The following is a 15,491-nucleotide window of genomic DNA, read 5'->3' as shown; positions in this document are numbered from 1 at the left end:
GTAGCCTAGTGGTTAGAGTGTTGGTCTAGTAACCGAAAGGTTGCAAGATTGAATCCCCGAGCTGACAAGGTAAAAATCTGTCGTTCTGCCCCTGAACAAGGCAGTTAACCCACTGTTCCTAGGCCGTAATTGAAAATAGGAATTTGTTCTTAACTGACTTGCCTCGTTAAATAAAGGTACAATAAAAAAATTAAGACGGGTGTGACAAAGAGGAAAAATATCCCCTTTAAGCTGAAACATAATTATCTGAAAGCAGGTAGATCAGTAGGTCCTGGTAAACTCACTTGAAGGCCTTGTAGACAGGTCTGTACCAACAGAGGAAGGAGCAGGGGGCGAACAGGATGAACCAAATAATGGACTTGCCAAATTCCACACCGAAGGACGTGTTCACGGTGAAGTGGGCCAGACAGGCCAGCAGGTTGAGGAACAGAGTCACACAGTGGACTGGAGGGAGGGAGAGAGATGGGGTTGTGTTCATTAGGTACCAAACGGAAGAAAACTGACTGGAACAGGGTTAAGGCAACCTGGACTCATTTTTGTTTTCCGTTGCAAAATGCTTTCAATGTGAACACGCCTCTAGTGAATGCATCGCTAATGATACAATGGTTATGAGGTTATAGTGCAGACTGTAAGCTTTAATTTGAGGGTACTTTCTTCCATATCGGGTGAACCATTTTTTAATTACAGCACTTTTTGTACAAAGTCCCCCCCCCATTTTAGGGGACCAAAAGTATTGGGACAAATTCACTTGTGTATTAAAGTAGTTAAAAGTTTAGTATCTGGTCCCATATACCTAACACACAATGACTACATCAAGCTTGTGACTTGTGATTTGCTGTTTGTTTTGCTTGTTTCATATTATTATGTGCCCAATATAAATTAATGGTAAATAATGTAGTGTTATTTTGGAGTCACTTTAAATTGTAAATAAGAATAGAATATGATTCTAAACACTTCTACATTAATGAGGATGCTACCAAGATTAGACAGTTCTGAATGAATCATGAATAATGATGAGTGAGAAAGTTAGACGCACAAATATCTTACACCCAAGACAGTTTGCGCTGTTCTGTGAAGGGAGTAGTACACCGCTTTGTACGAGATCTTCAGTTTCTTGGCAATTTCTTACATGGAATAGCCTTCATTTCTCAGAACAAGAATAGACTGACGAGTTTCAGAAGAAGGTCTTTGTTTCTGGTCATTTTGAGCCTGTAATCGAACCCACAAATGCTGATGCTCCAGATACTCAACTAGTCTAAAGAAGGCCAGTTTTATTGCTTCTTTAAAATCAGAACTACAGTTTTCAGCTGTGATAACATAACTGCAAAAGGGTTTTCTAATGATCAATTAGCTAATCCAAATGTATCATTTGGCTAACACAACATGCCATTGGAACACAGGAGTTATGGTTGCTGATAATGGGCCTCTGTACTTCTATGTAGATAATGCATTAAACATGATTATTTTTTTATTTTTTATTTTGTCAGCCGTTTCCAGCTACAATAGTCATTTACAACATTAACAATGTCTACACTGTATTTCTGATCAATTTGATGTTATTTTAAAGGACACCACTTTTTTCCCAAAAACAAGGACATTTCTAAGTGACCCCAAACTTTTGAATGGTAGTGTATATAGAGAGGCATATATATAGGATGGGTATAGATATAGATGGGTACAGGTATAGATATAGATTGTATAGATGGGAATAGATATAGCTTGGTATAGATATAGATGGGAATAGATATAGCTTGGTATAGATATAGATGGGAATAGGTATAGATATAGATGGGTATAGATATAGATGGGTACAGGTATAGATATAGATGGGTATAGATATAGATGGGTACAGGTACAGGTGTAGATATAGATGGGTACAGGTACAGATATATATGGGTACAGGTCCAGACGGGTACAGGTGTAGATATAGATGGGCATAGATATAGATGAGTACAGGTACAGATATAGAGGGGTATAGATATAGATGGGTACAGGTACAGAGGGGTATAGATATAGATGGGTACAGGTACAGGTGTAGATATAGATGGGTACAGGTACAGATATATATGGGTACAGGTCCAGACGGGTACAGGTGTAGATATAGATGGGCATAGATATAGATGAGTACAGGTACAGATATAGAGGGGTATAGATATAGATGGGTACAGGTACAGGTGTAGATATAGATGGGTACAGGTACAGATATATATGGGTACAGGTACAGATGGGTACAGGTGTAGATATAGATGGGCATAGATATAGATGAGTACAGGTACAGATATAGATGGGTACAGGTATAGATGGGTACAGGTATAGATGGGTATAGTTATAGATGGGTACAGATATAGATGGGAATAGATATAGATGGGTACAGATATAGATGGGTATAGTTATAGATGGGTACAGATATAGATGGCAATAGATATAGATGGGTATAGTTATAGATGGGTACAGATATAGATGGGTACAGGTATAGATTGGTATAGATATAGCTTGGTATATATATAGCTTGGTATAGATGGGGATAGGTATAGATATAGATGGGTATAGATATAGATGGGGATAGGTATAGATATAGATGGGTATAGATATAGATGGGTACAGGTATAGATGGGTACAGGTACAGATATAGAGGGGTATAGATAGGTACAGGTACAGGTGTAGATATAGATGGGTACAGGTACAGATATATATGGGTACAGGTACAGATGGGTACAGGTGTAGATATAGATGGGCATAGATATAGATGAGTACAGGTATAGATATAGATGGGTATAGTTATAGATGGGTACAGGTACAGATAGGTACAGGTACAGATGGGCATAGATCTAGATGGTACAGATAGACGGGTACAGGTATAGTTATAGATGGTGACAGATAAAATGGGTACAGGTATACATGGGTACGTATGTATGCATGTATAGATGGTACAGGTATATATATAGATGGGTACAGGTACAGATAGGTACAGGTACAGATGGGCATAGATCTAGATGGTACAGATAGACGGGTACAGGTATAGTTATAGATGGTGACAGATATAAAATGGGTACAGGTATACATGGGTACGTATGTATGCATGTATAGATGGTACAGGTATAGATGGTACATGTATAGATATAGATGGTACAGGTATAGATAGGTACATATGTATAGATATAGATGGTACAGGTATAGATAGGTATGTATGCATATTATAGATGGTACAGGTATAGATAGGTATGTATGCATATTATAGATGGTACAGGTATAGATAGGTATGTATATATAGATGGTACAGGTATAGATAGGTATGTATGTATAGATATAGATGGTACAGGTATAGATAGGTATGTATGTATAGATATAGATGGTACAGGTATAGATAGGTATGTATGTATAGATATAGATGGTACAGGTATAGATAGGTACGTATGTATAGATGGTACAGGTATAGATAGGTATGTATGTATAGATATAGATGGTACAGGTATAGATAGGTATGTATGTATAGATATAGATGGTACAGGTATAGATAGGTATGTATGTATATATATAGATGGTACAGGTATAGATAGGTATGTATGTATAGATATAGATGGTATAGATAGGTATGTATGTATAGATATAGATGGTACAGGTATAGATAGGTACGTATGTATAGATGGTACAGGTATAGATAAGTATGTATGTATAGATATAGATGGTACAGGTATAGATAGGTACGTATGTATAGATGGTACAGGTATAGATAGGTATGTATGTATAGATATAGATGGTACAGGTATAGATAGGTATGTATGTATAGATATAGATGGTACAGGTATAGATAAGTATGTATGTATAGATATAGATGGTACAGGTATAGATAGGTATGTATGTATAGATATAGATGGTACAGGTATAGATAGGTATGTATGTATAGATATAGATGGTACAGGTATAGATAAGTATGTATGTATAGATATAGATGGTACAGGTATAGATATGTATGTATGTATAGATATAGATGGTACAGGTATAGATAGGTATGTATGTATAGATATAGATGGTACAGGTATAGATAGGTATGTATGTATAGATATAGATGGTACAGGTATAGATAGGTACGTATGTATAGATGGTACAGGTATAGATAGGTATGTATGTATAGATATAGATGGTACAGGTATAGATAGGTATGTATGTATAGATATAGATGGTACAGGTATAGATAGGTATGTATGTATAGATATAGATGGTACAGGTATAGATAGGTATGTATGTATAGATATAGATGGTACAGGTATAGATAGGTATGTATGCATATATAGATGGTACAGGTATAGATAGGTACGTATGTATAGATATAGATGGTACAGGTATAGATAGGTATATATGCATGTATAGATGGTACAGGTATAGATAGGTACGTATGTATAGATAGATGGTACATGTATAGATAAGGGATGTACAACAATTAGCCCTGTTCTCCTGCCATGCAGACAGAGCAGTGCCTGACATTACAATATACCGTGATTTAACATCTTTGTTGTATTTAACAAAGCAAATAACCAGTCTCTGTGGTAGTGCCACACACACACAGTGTACTTACACATCCACAGGTAGTACAACATCTTGCAGACCCTCCGGTGCTCCATGGGAATCTCAGCCGAGAAGTCCTGGTAGAAGCAAGGATTTATGGGAAAAGCCTTGGGAAGCGGTGGCCAGTTGTTGTCCTTGCCTAATTAAAATGGATTGATTAATATGTCATCATTCACTTTTTTTCCAACAGCTCTATTGCAAGAATTATCTATTTCCCAACAAGATGTTTCCATGCTAGATTACAGAGACATTTATAGATCGACAGATAAGGGTGCTCTCGAGCGGCTAGATGTTCTTTACCATTCGGCCATCAGATTTGCCACAAATACTCCTTATAGGACACATCACTTCACTTCTCTGTAAACTGGTAATCTCTGTATACCCGTCGCAAGACCCACTGGTTGATGCTCATTTATAAAAACCCTCTTAGGCCTCACTTCCCCCTATCTGAGATATCTACTGCAGCCCTCATCCTCCACAAACAACACCCGTTCTGCCAGTCACATTCTGTTAAAGGTCCCCAAAGCACACACATCCTTGGGTCCCTCGTCCTTTCAGTTCACTGCAGCTAGCGACTGGAACGAGCTGCAACAAACACTCAAACTAGACAGTTTTATCTCAATCTCTTCATTCAAAGACTCAATCATGGACACTCTTACTGACAGTTGTGGCTGCTTTGTGTGATGTATTGTTGTCTCTACCTTCTTGCCCTTTGTGCTGTTGTTTGTGCCTAATAATGTTTGTACCATGTTTTGTGCCGCTACCATGTTGTGTTGCTGCTATGTTGTTGTTATGTTGCTACCATGCTGTGTTGTAATGTGTTGCTGCCTTGCTATGTTGTCGTCTTAAGTCTCTCTTTATGTAGTGTTGTCCCTCGTCGTGATGTGTGTTTTGTCCTAATATATATTTCAATTTTTTTCTTCCTTTTGGTAAATTCCTGATAGGAATTTCAGTTTACTTCCTGATTTGAATTGAAACGGGTTGATCCAAACCTACTAAGAGGCTACTGTGGGGAGAAGGAGAGGGTAGGATATGCTCAGAGGTTTATGGTGTGGGGAGAAGGAGAGGGTAGGGTATGTTCAGAGGTATATGGTGTGGGGAGAAGGAGAGGGTAGGATATGCTCAGAGGTTTATGGTGTGGGGAGAAGGAGAGGGTAGGATATGCTCAGAGGTATATGGTGTGGGGAGAAGGAGAGGGTAGGATATGCTCAGAGGTTTATGGTGTGGGGAGAAGGAGAGGGTAGGGTATGCTCAGAGGTATATGGTGTGGGGAGAAGGAGAGGGTAGGGTATGTTCAGAGGTATATGGTGTGGGGAGAAGGGATGACCTGTTGAGGTGCCCCTGCTCTGCAACTCCTTCTCTCTGTGCTCCAGGTCTGCAGCCTTCCTCTCCAGCTCTTCCTGCTGCCTCAGCAGGCTAGCCTGGCCCGCAGCCGCCGTGGCCTGGAGGGGAGAGAGGACAGGTGACATTTTGGAGTGGAGAGAGAGCACAGCTGCCATTTTGGCCTGAATGTTGGCTGTATTGTTCACATACATACATGATATAACATTAGGCTATTCCATTTCTTATCACATGTAACCACATAAATAGTTTGAGGTAAACAATATATACTTTTGCTCATGGCTGTGGAAAGGTCTGTCCCTTTCTGGCCATTCAGCTCATTTATGGACCATATATTGGTCCATTAAAGGGAGCTGTTTTGGCGAACCCTAACCCCCAGAAGCAAAAACTTCCATATAGCTTCTTTAAAATCAGTATTGGACAAGTAGACAGTCAAATATGGAAATGGAAAAAGTCCATATTTTAATTCTTATGTGAAGACATTGATGGCTTATGGTTCCATTGTAAACTAGTGACCAGCGTCATCACTGACCTGTGGGCTGGGCTCTGTTGACTGCTGCAGCACGGCAGGCTGGGAAGGGATCCTGGAGGCCGGAATGGTGGGCCCTGATAGGCTAACCTGAAACAGGAAATACACATGGCAGACTGAGAAAAAGCGGGGCAAAAAACACACAACAGTAATCTGTGATCAAAGGGACATCAATCTATTCAACGTCAGTTACTGTAGTTTTGATCTTGTGTGTGTGTGTGCATGCAGGGGTAAAAAGCAAGTGATCTTACCGTCTGATGGTCTGGGAAAGAGGTAAATTGATCAATGTGGTCTACGTCAGCGTTGGTCACTTGTGTAACCGAGGGATCCTGAAACAAAACATTTCCTCTTCAGTATATGCAACAATCAGCTCATTCTCATTAGCATTACGTTCAACGTAATTATTGTCTCATCTAATAGGCCTATCAATCGTAGAAAGAATGCGTGATGCAACAATGGCGGCCTTCACATGTGACGTTCGTAGCCTTTAATAACAGAACTCATATAAAAGAGATTGCTTATGAATTCTTGTGATATTTTGAGAGGCCGAATTGCTCAAGAAGCTTAATTTCCTGAAGTAAAAAAAGTGTATGAAACGTCAGTCAGGGACATCCACACTCAACCCAGAGTCCAGTTGGGCTTGACGTGTCGACCCAGAGTCCAGTTGGGCTTGACGCGTCGACCCAGAGTCCAGTTGGGCTTGACGCGTCGACCCAGAGTCCAGTTGGGCTTGACGCGTCGACCTAGAGTCCAGTTGGGCTTGACGCGTCGACCCAGAGTCCAGTTGGGCTTGACGCGTCGACCCAGAGTCCAGTTGGACTTGACGCGTCGACCCAGAGTCCAGTTGGACTTGACGCGTCGACCCAGAGTCCAGTTGGACTTGACGCGTCAACCCAGAGTCCAGTTGGACTTGATATTTCAGTGGGCAACAGAAAGAAAATGGCATCTCTGTTTCACTAAGTAACTACCATAGAAAGAGAGCTGAGGTTTAGGCCATTAACCGTAGAAATAAGCCTTTGATAAATCATTCATTACAATGGGAAGCATCCCAAATGACACCATATTCCCTACATAGTGCCCTACTCTGGTCAACAGTAATGCACTGTAGGGTTCCATTTGGGACATGGGATCATTGATTGTCATACAGCGGTTAAAGGCAGTGCTAAACATGAATGAACTCTCATCAAAAACGCAGTTGAGGGATTGCGTTGGGGACAGACAGAGCTATTACTGAGAGTTGCAGCGATGGGACAAGAGCAACTACCAATTTGATATGACGAAATTGTGGAGAAGAAAATAAATAAATAAAATATTTTTTTTTAAAGAAAGCAGACAGCAGAGTAATACAAATGGTGACAAACAAACAGAATCCAGGTGAGACCTGGGCGGTAGAACTGATATAAACAGGTGGGAGAGTCAGTCTGCACTGACTGGGTGGTAGGACTGATATAAACAGGTGGGAGAGTCAGTCTGCACTGACTGGGCGGTAGGACTGATATAAACAGGTGGGAGAGTCAGTCTGCACTGACTGGGCGGTAGGACTGATATAAACAGGTGGGAGAGTCAGTCTGCACTGACTGGGTGGTAGGACTGATATAAACAGGTGGGAGAGTCAGTCTGCACTGACTGGGCGGTAGGACTGATATAAACAGGTGGGAGAGTCAGTCTGCTCTGACTGGGCGGTAGGACTGATATAAACAGGTGGGAGAGTCAGTCTGCACTGACTGGGCGGTAGGACTGATATAAACAGGTGGGAGAGTCAGTCTGCACTGACTGGGCGGTAGGACTGATATAAACAGATGGGAGAGTCAGTCTGCACTGACATGGCGGTAGGACTGATATAAACAGGTGGGAGAGTCAGTCTGCACTGACTGGGTGGTAGGACTGATATAAACAGGTGGGAGAGTCAGTCTGCACTGACTGGGCGGTAGGACTGATATAAACAGGTGGGAGAGTCAGTCTGCACTGACTGGGCGGTAGAACTGATATAAACAGGTGGGAGAGTCAGTCTGCACTGACTGGGCGGTAGGACTGATATAAACAGGTGGGAGACTCAGTCTGCACTGACTGGGCGGTAGGACTGATATAAACAGGTGGGAGAGTCAGTCTGCACTGACTGGGCGGTAGGACTGATATAAACAGGTGGGAGAGTCAGTCTGCACTGACTGGGCGGTAGGACTGATATAAACAGGTGGGAGAGTCAGTCTGCACTGACTGGGCGGTAGGACTGATATAAACAGGTGGGAGAGTCAGTCTGCACTGACTGGGCGGTAGGACTGATATAAACAGGTGGGAGAGTCAGTCTGCTCTGACTGGGCGGTAGGACTGATATAAACAGGTGGGAGAGTCAGTCTGCACTGACTGGGCGGTAGGACTGATATAAACAGGTGGGAGAGTCAGTCTGCACTGACTGGGCGGTAGGACTGATATAAACAGGTGGGAGAGTCAGTCTGCACTGACTGGGCGGTAGGACTGATATAAACAGGTGGGAGAGTCAGTCTGCACTGACTGGGCGGTAGGACTGATATAAACAGGTGGGAGAGTCAGTCTGCACTGACTGGGCGGTAGGACTGATATAAACAGGTGGGAGAGTCAGTCTGCACTGACTGGGCGGTAGGACTGATATAAACAGGTGGGAGAGTCAGTCTGCACTGACTGGGCGGTAGGACTGATATAAACAAGTGGGAGAGTCAGTCTGCACTGACTGGGCGGTAGGACTGATATAAACAGGTGGGAGAGTCAGTCTGCACTGACTGGGCGGTAGGACTGATATAAACAGGTGGGAGAGTCAGTCTGCACTGACATGGCGGTAGGACTGATATAAACAGATGGGAGAGTCAGTCTGCACTGACTGGGCGGTAGGACTGATATAAACAGGTGGGAGAGTCAGTCTGCACTGACTGGGCGGTAGGACTGATATAAACAGGTGGGAGAGTCAGTCTGCACTGACTGGGCGGTAGGACTGATATAAACAGGTGGGAGAGTCAGTCTGCACTGACTGGGCGGTAGGACTGATATAAACAGGTGGGAGAGTCAGTCTGCACTGACTGGGCGGTAGGACTGATATAAACAGGTGGGAGAGTCAGTCTGCACTGACTGGGCGGTAGGACTGATATAAACAGGTGGGAGAGTCAGTCTGCACTGACTGGGCGGTAGGACTGATATAAACAGGTGGGAGAGTCAGTCTGCACTGACTGGGAGGTAGGACTGATATAAACAGGTGGGAGAGTCAGTCTGCACTGACTGGGCGGTAGGACTGATATAAACAGGTGGGAGAGTCAGTCTGCACTGACTGGGCGGTAGGACTGATATAAACAGGTGGGAGAGTCAGTCTGCACTGACTGGGCGGTAGGACTGATATAAACAGGTGGGAGAGTCAGTCTGCACTGACTGGGCGGTAGGACTGATATAAACAAGTGGGAGAGTCAGTCTGCACTGACTGGGCGGTAGGACTGATATAAACAAGTGGGAGAGTCAGTCTGCACTGACTGGGCGGTAGGACTGATATAAACAGGTGGGAGAGTCAGTCTGCTCTGACTGGGCGGTAGGACTGATATAAACAGGTGGGAGACTCAGTCTGCACTGACTGGGCGGTAGGACTGATATAAACAGGTGGGAGAGTCAGTCTGCACTGACTGGGCGGTAGGACTGATATAAACAGGTGGGAGAGTCAGTCTGCACTGACTGGGCGGTAGGACTGATATAAACAGGTGGGAGAGTCAGTCTGCACTGACTGGGCGGTAGGACTGATATAAACAGGTGGGAGAGTCAGTCTGCACTGACATGGCGGTAGGACTGATATAAACAGATGGGAGAGTCAGTCTGCACTGACTGGGCGGTAGGACTGATATAAACAGGTGGGAGAGTCAGTCTGCACTGACTGGGCGGTAGGACTGATATAAACAGGTGGGAGAGTCAGTCTGCACTGACTGGGCGGTAGGACTGATATAAACAGGTGGGAGAGTCAGTCTGCACTGACTGGGCGGTAGGACTGATATAAACAGGTGGGAGAGTCAGTCTGCACTGACATGGCGGTAGGACTGATATAAACAGGTGGGAGAGTCAGTCTGCACTGACATGGCGGTAGGACTGATATAAACAGGTGGGAGAGTCAGTCTGCACTGACATGGCGGTAGGACTGATATAAACAGGTGGGAGAGTCAGTCTGCACTGACTGGGCGGTAGGACTGATATAAACAGGTGGGAGAGTCAGTCTGCTCTGACTGGGCGGTAGGACTGATATAAACAGGTGGGAGAGTCAGTCTGCACTGACTGGGCGGTAGGACTGATATAAACAGGTGGGAGAGTCAGTCTGCACTGACTGGGCGGTAGGACTGATATAAACAGGTGGGAGAGTCAGTCTGCACTGACTGGGCGGTAGGACTGATATAAACAGGTGGGAGAGTCAGTCTGCACTGACTGGGCGGTAGGACTGATATAAACAGGTGGGAGAGTCAGTCTGCACTGACTGGGCGGTAGGACTGATATAAACAGGTGGGAGAGTCAGTCTGCACTGACTGGGCGGTAGGACTGATATAAACAGGTGGGAGAGTCAGTCTGCACTGACTGGGCGGTAGGACTGATATAAACAGGTGGGAGAGTCAGTCTGCACTGACTGGGCGGTAGGACTGATATAAACAGGTGGGAGAGTCAGTCTGCACTGACTGGGCGGTAGGACTGATATAAACAGGTGGGAGAGTCAGTCTGCTCTGACTGGGCGGTAGGACTGATATAAACAGGTGGGAGAGTCAGTCTGCACTGACTGGGCGGTAGGACTGATATAAACAGGTGGGAGAGTCAGTCTGCACTGACTGGGCGGTAGGACTGATATAAACAGGTGGGAGAGTCAGTCTGCACTGACTGGGCGGTAGGACTGATATAAACAGGTGGGAGAGTCAGTCTGCACTGACTGGGCGGTAGGACTGATATAAACAGGTGGGAGAGTCAGTCTGCACTGACTGGGCGGTAGGACTGATATAAACAGGTGGGAGAGTCAGTCTGCACTGACTGGGCGGTAGGACTGATATAAACAAGTGGGAGAGTCAGTCTGCACTGACTGGGCGGTAGGACTGATATAAACAAGTGGGAGAGTCAGTCTGCACTGACTGGGCGGTAGGGCTGATATAAACAGGTGGGAGAGTCAGTCTGCTCTGACTGGGCGGTAGGACTGATATAAACAGGTGGGAGACTCAGTCTGCACTGACTGGGCGGTAGGACTGATATAAACAGGTGGGAGAGTCAGTCTGCACTGACTGGGCGGTAGGACTGATATAAACAGGTGGGAGAGTCAGTCTGCACTGACTGGGCGGTAGGACTGATATAAACAGGTGGGAGAGTCAGTCTGCACTGACTGGGCGGTAGGACTGATATAAACAGGTGGGAGAGTCAGTCTGCACTGACATGGCGGTAGGACTGATATAAACAGATGGGAGAGTCAGTCTGCACTGACTGGGCGGTAGGACTGATATAAACAGGTGGGAGAGTCAGTCTGCACTGACTGGGCGGTAGGACTGATATAAACAGGTGGGAGAGTCAGTCTGCACTGACTGGGCGGTAGGACTGATATAAACAGGTGGGAGAGTCAGTCTGCACTGACTGGGCGGTAGGACTGATATAAACAGGTGGGAGAGTCAGTCTGCACTGACTGGGCGGTAGGACTGATATAAACAGGTGGGAGAGTCAGTCTGCACTGACTGGGCGGTAGGACTGATATAAACAGGTGGGAGAGTCAGTCTGCACTGACTGGGCGGTAGGACTGATATAAACAGGTGGGAGAGTCAGTCTGCACTGACTGGGCGGTAGGACTGATATAAACAGGTGGGAGAGTCAGTCTGCACTGACTGGGCGGTAGGACTGATATAAACAGGTGGGAGAGTCAGTCTGCACTGACTGGGCTGTAGGACTGATATAAACAGGTGGGAGAGTCAGTCTGCACTGACTGGGCGGTAGGACTGATATAAACAGGTGGGAGAGTCAGTCTGCACTGACTGGGCGGTAGGACTGATATAAACAAGTGGGAGAGTCAGTCTGCACTGACTGGGCGGTAGGACTGATATAAACAAGTGGGAGAGTCAGTCTGCACTGACTGGGCGGTAGGACTGATATAAACAGGTGGGAGAGTCAGTCTGCTCTGACTGGGCGGTAGGACTGATATAAACAGGTGGGAGACTCAGTCTGCACTGACTGGGCGGTAGGACTGATATAAACAGGTGGGAGAGTCAGTCTGCACTGACTGGGCGGTAGGACTGATATAAACAGGTGGGAGAGTCAGTCTGCACTGACTGGGCGGTAGGACTGATATAAACAGGTGGGAGAGTCAGTCTGCACTGACATGGCGGTAGGACTGATATAAACAGGTGGGAGAGTCAGTCTGCTCTGACTGGGCGGTAGGACTGATATAAACAGGTGGGAGACTCAGTCTGCACTGACTGGGCGGTAGGACTGATATAAACAGGTGGGAGAGTCAGTCTGCACTGACTGGGCGGTAGGACTGATATAAACAGGTGGGAGAGTCAGTCTGCACTGACTGGGCGGTAGGACTGATATAAACAGGTGGGAGAGTCAGTCTGCACTGACTGGGCGGTAGGACTGATATAAACAGGTGGGAGAGTCAGTCTGCACTGACTGGGCGGTAGGACTGATATAAACAGGTGGGAGAGTCAGTCTGCACTGACTGGGCGGTAGGACTGATATAAACAGGTGGGAGAGTCAGTCTGCACTGACTGGGCGGTAGGACTGATATAAACAGGTGGGAGAGTCAGTCTGCACTGACTGGGCGGTAGGACTGATATAAACAGGTGGGAGAGTCAGTCTGCACTGACTGGGCGGTAGGACTGATATAAACAGGTGGGAGAGTCAGTCTGCACTGACTGGGCGGTAGGACTGATATAAACAGGTGGGAGAGTCAGTCTGCACTGACATGGCGGTAGGACTGATATAAACAGGTGGGAGAGTCAGTCTGCACTGACATGGCGGTAGGACTGATATAAACAGATGGGAGAGTCAGTCTGCACTGACATGGCGGTAGGACTGATATAAACAGGTGGGAGAGTCAGTCAGTCTGCACTGACTGGGCGGTAGGACTGATATAAACAGGTGGGAGAGTCAGTCTGCTCTGACTGGGCGGTAGGACTGATATAAACAGGTGGGAGAGTCAGTCTGCACTGACTGGGCGGTAGGACTGATATAAACAGGTGGGAGAGTCAGTCTGCTCTGACTGGGCGGTAGGACTGATATAAACAGGTGGAGAGTCAGTCTGCACTGACTGGGCGGTAGGACTGATATAAACAGGTGGAGAGTCAGTCTGCTCTGACTGGGCGGTAGGACTGATATAAACAGGTGGGAGAGTCAGTCTGCACTGACTGGGCGGGTAGGACTGATATAAACAGGTGGGAGAGTCAGTCTGCACTGACTGGGCGGTAGACTGATATAATCGGTGGGAGAGTCAGTCTGCACTGACTGGGCGGTAGGACTGATATAAACAGGTGGGAGAGTCAGTCTGCACTGACTGGGCGGTAGGACTGATATAAACAGGTGGGAGAGTCAGTCTGCACTGACTGGGCGGTAGGACTGATATAAACAGGTGGGAGAGTCAGTCTGCACTGACTGGGCGGTAGGACTGATATAAACAGGTGGGAGAGTCAGTCTGCACTGACTGGGCGGTAGGACTGATATAAACAGGTGGGAGAGTCAGTCTGCACTGACTGGGCGGTAGGACTGATATAACAGGTGGGAGAGTCAGTCTGCACTGACTGGGCGGTAGGACTGATATAAACAGGTGGGAGAGTCAGTCTGCACTGACTGGGCGGTAGGACTGATATAACAGGTGGGAGAGTCAGTCTGCACTGACTGGGCGGTAGGACTGATATAAACAGGTGGGAGAGTCAGTCTGCACTGACTGGGCGGTAGGACTGATATAAACAGGTGGGAGAGTCAGTCTGCACTGACTGGGCGGTAGGACTGATATAAACAGGTGGAGAGTCAGTCTGCACTGACTGGGCGGTAGGACTGATATAAACAGGTGGGAGAGTCAGTCTGCACTGACTGGGCGGTAGGACTGATATAAACAGGTGGGAGAGTCAGTCTGCACTGACTGGGCGGTAGGACTGATATAAACAGGTGGGAGAGTCAGTCTGCACTGACTGGGCGGTAGGACTGATATAAACAGGTGGGAGAGTCAGTCTGCACTGACTGGGCGGTAGGACTGATATAAACAGGTGGGAGAGTCAGTCTGCACTGACTGGGCGGTAGGACTGATATAAACAGGTGGGAGAGTCAGTCTGCACTGACTGGGCGGTAGGACTGATATAAACAGGTGGGAGAGTCAGTCTGCACTGACTGGGCGGGAGGACTGATATAAACAGGTGGGAGAGTCAGTCTGCACTGACTGGCGGTAGGACTGATATAAACAGGTGGGAGAGTCAGTCTGCACTGACTGGGCGGTAGGACTGATATAAACAGGTGGAGAGTCAGTCTGCACTGACTGGGCGGTAGGACTGATATAAACAGGTGGGAGAGTCAGTCTGCACTGACTGGGCGGTAGGACTGATATAAACAGGTGGGAGAGTCAGTCTGCACTGACTGGGCGGTAGGACTGATATAAACAGGTGGGAGAGTCAGTCTGCACTGACTGGGCGGTAGGACTGATATAAACAGGTGGGAGAGTCAGTCTGCACTGACTGGGCGGTAGGACTGATATAAACAGGTGGGAGAGTCAGTCTGCTCTGACTGGGCGGTAGGACTGATATAAACAGGTGGGAGAGTCAGTCTGCACTGACTGGGCGTAGGACTGATATAAACAGGTGGGAGAGTGTCTGCACTGACTGGGCGTAGGACTGATATAAACAGGTGGGAGAGTCAGTCTGCACTGACTGGGCGTAGGACTGATATAACAGGTGGGAGAGTCAGTCTGCACTGACTGGGCGGTAGGACTGATATAAACAGGTGGGAGAGTCAGTCTGCACTGACTGGGCGGTAGACTGATATAAACAGGTGGGAGAGTGAGTCTGCACTGACAGGCGTAGGACTGATATAAACAGGTGGGAGAGTCAGTCTGCAC

General features: G+C 46.3%; 1 protein-coding gene across 1 annotated transcript in view; it reads right to left on the bottom strand.

Moving 5' to 3' along the window:
* The window catches only part of LOC120051879 (secretory carrier-associated membrane protein 2-like), a 41,997-nt gene that overhangs the window by 4,782 nt on the left and 21,724 nt on the right, over positions 1-15,491 (bottom strand). Inside the window, exons 2-7 of the mRNA XM_038998767.1 lie at positions 7,079-7,312; positions 6,685-6,762; positions 6,437-6,523; positions 5,891-6,005; positions 4,574-4,702; positions 285-444 (exon numbers count right to left, since the gene is read on the bottom strand). Coding sequence (XP_038854695.1) covers positions 285-444; positions 4,574-4,702; positions 5,891-6,005; positions 6,437-6,523; positions 6,685-6,762; positions 7,079-7,312 — 803 coding nt within the window. The remainder of the gene's footprint in view (positions 1-284; positions 445-4,573; positions 4,703-5,890; positions 6,006-6,436; positions 6,524-6,684; positions 6,763-7,078; positions 7,313-15,491) is intronic.

This window comes from Salvelinus namaycush, chromosome 8 (genome assembly GCF_016432855.1).
Source record: "Salvelinus namaycush isolate Seneca chromosome 8, SaNama_1.0, whole genome shotgun sequence".
In the NCBI taxonomy this organism is placed as follows: Eukaryota; Metazoa; Chordata; class Actinopteri; order Salmoniformes; family Salmonidae; genus Salvelinus; species Salvelinus namaycush.
Note: the sequence above shows the minus strand (reverse complement) of the source record. Positions and strands in the feature narration are given on the sequence as shown.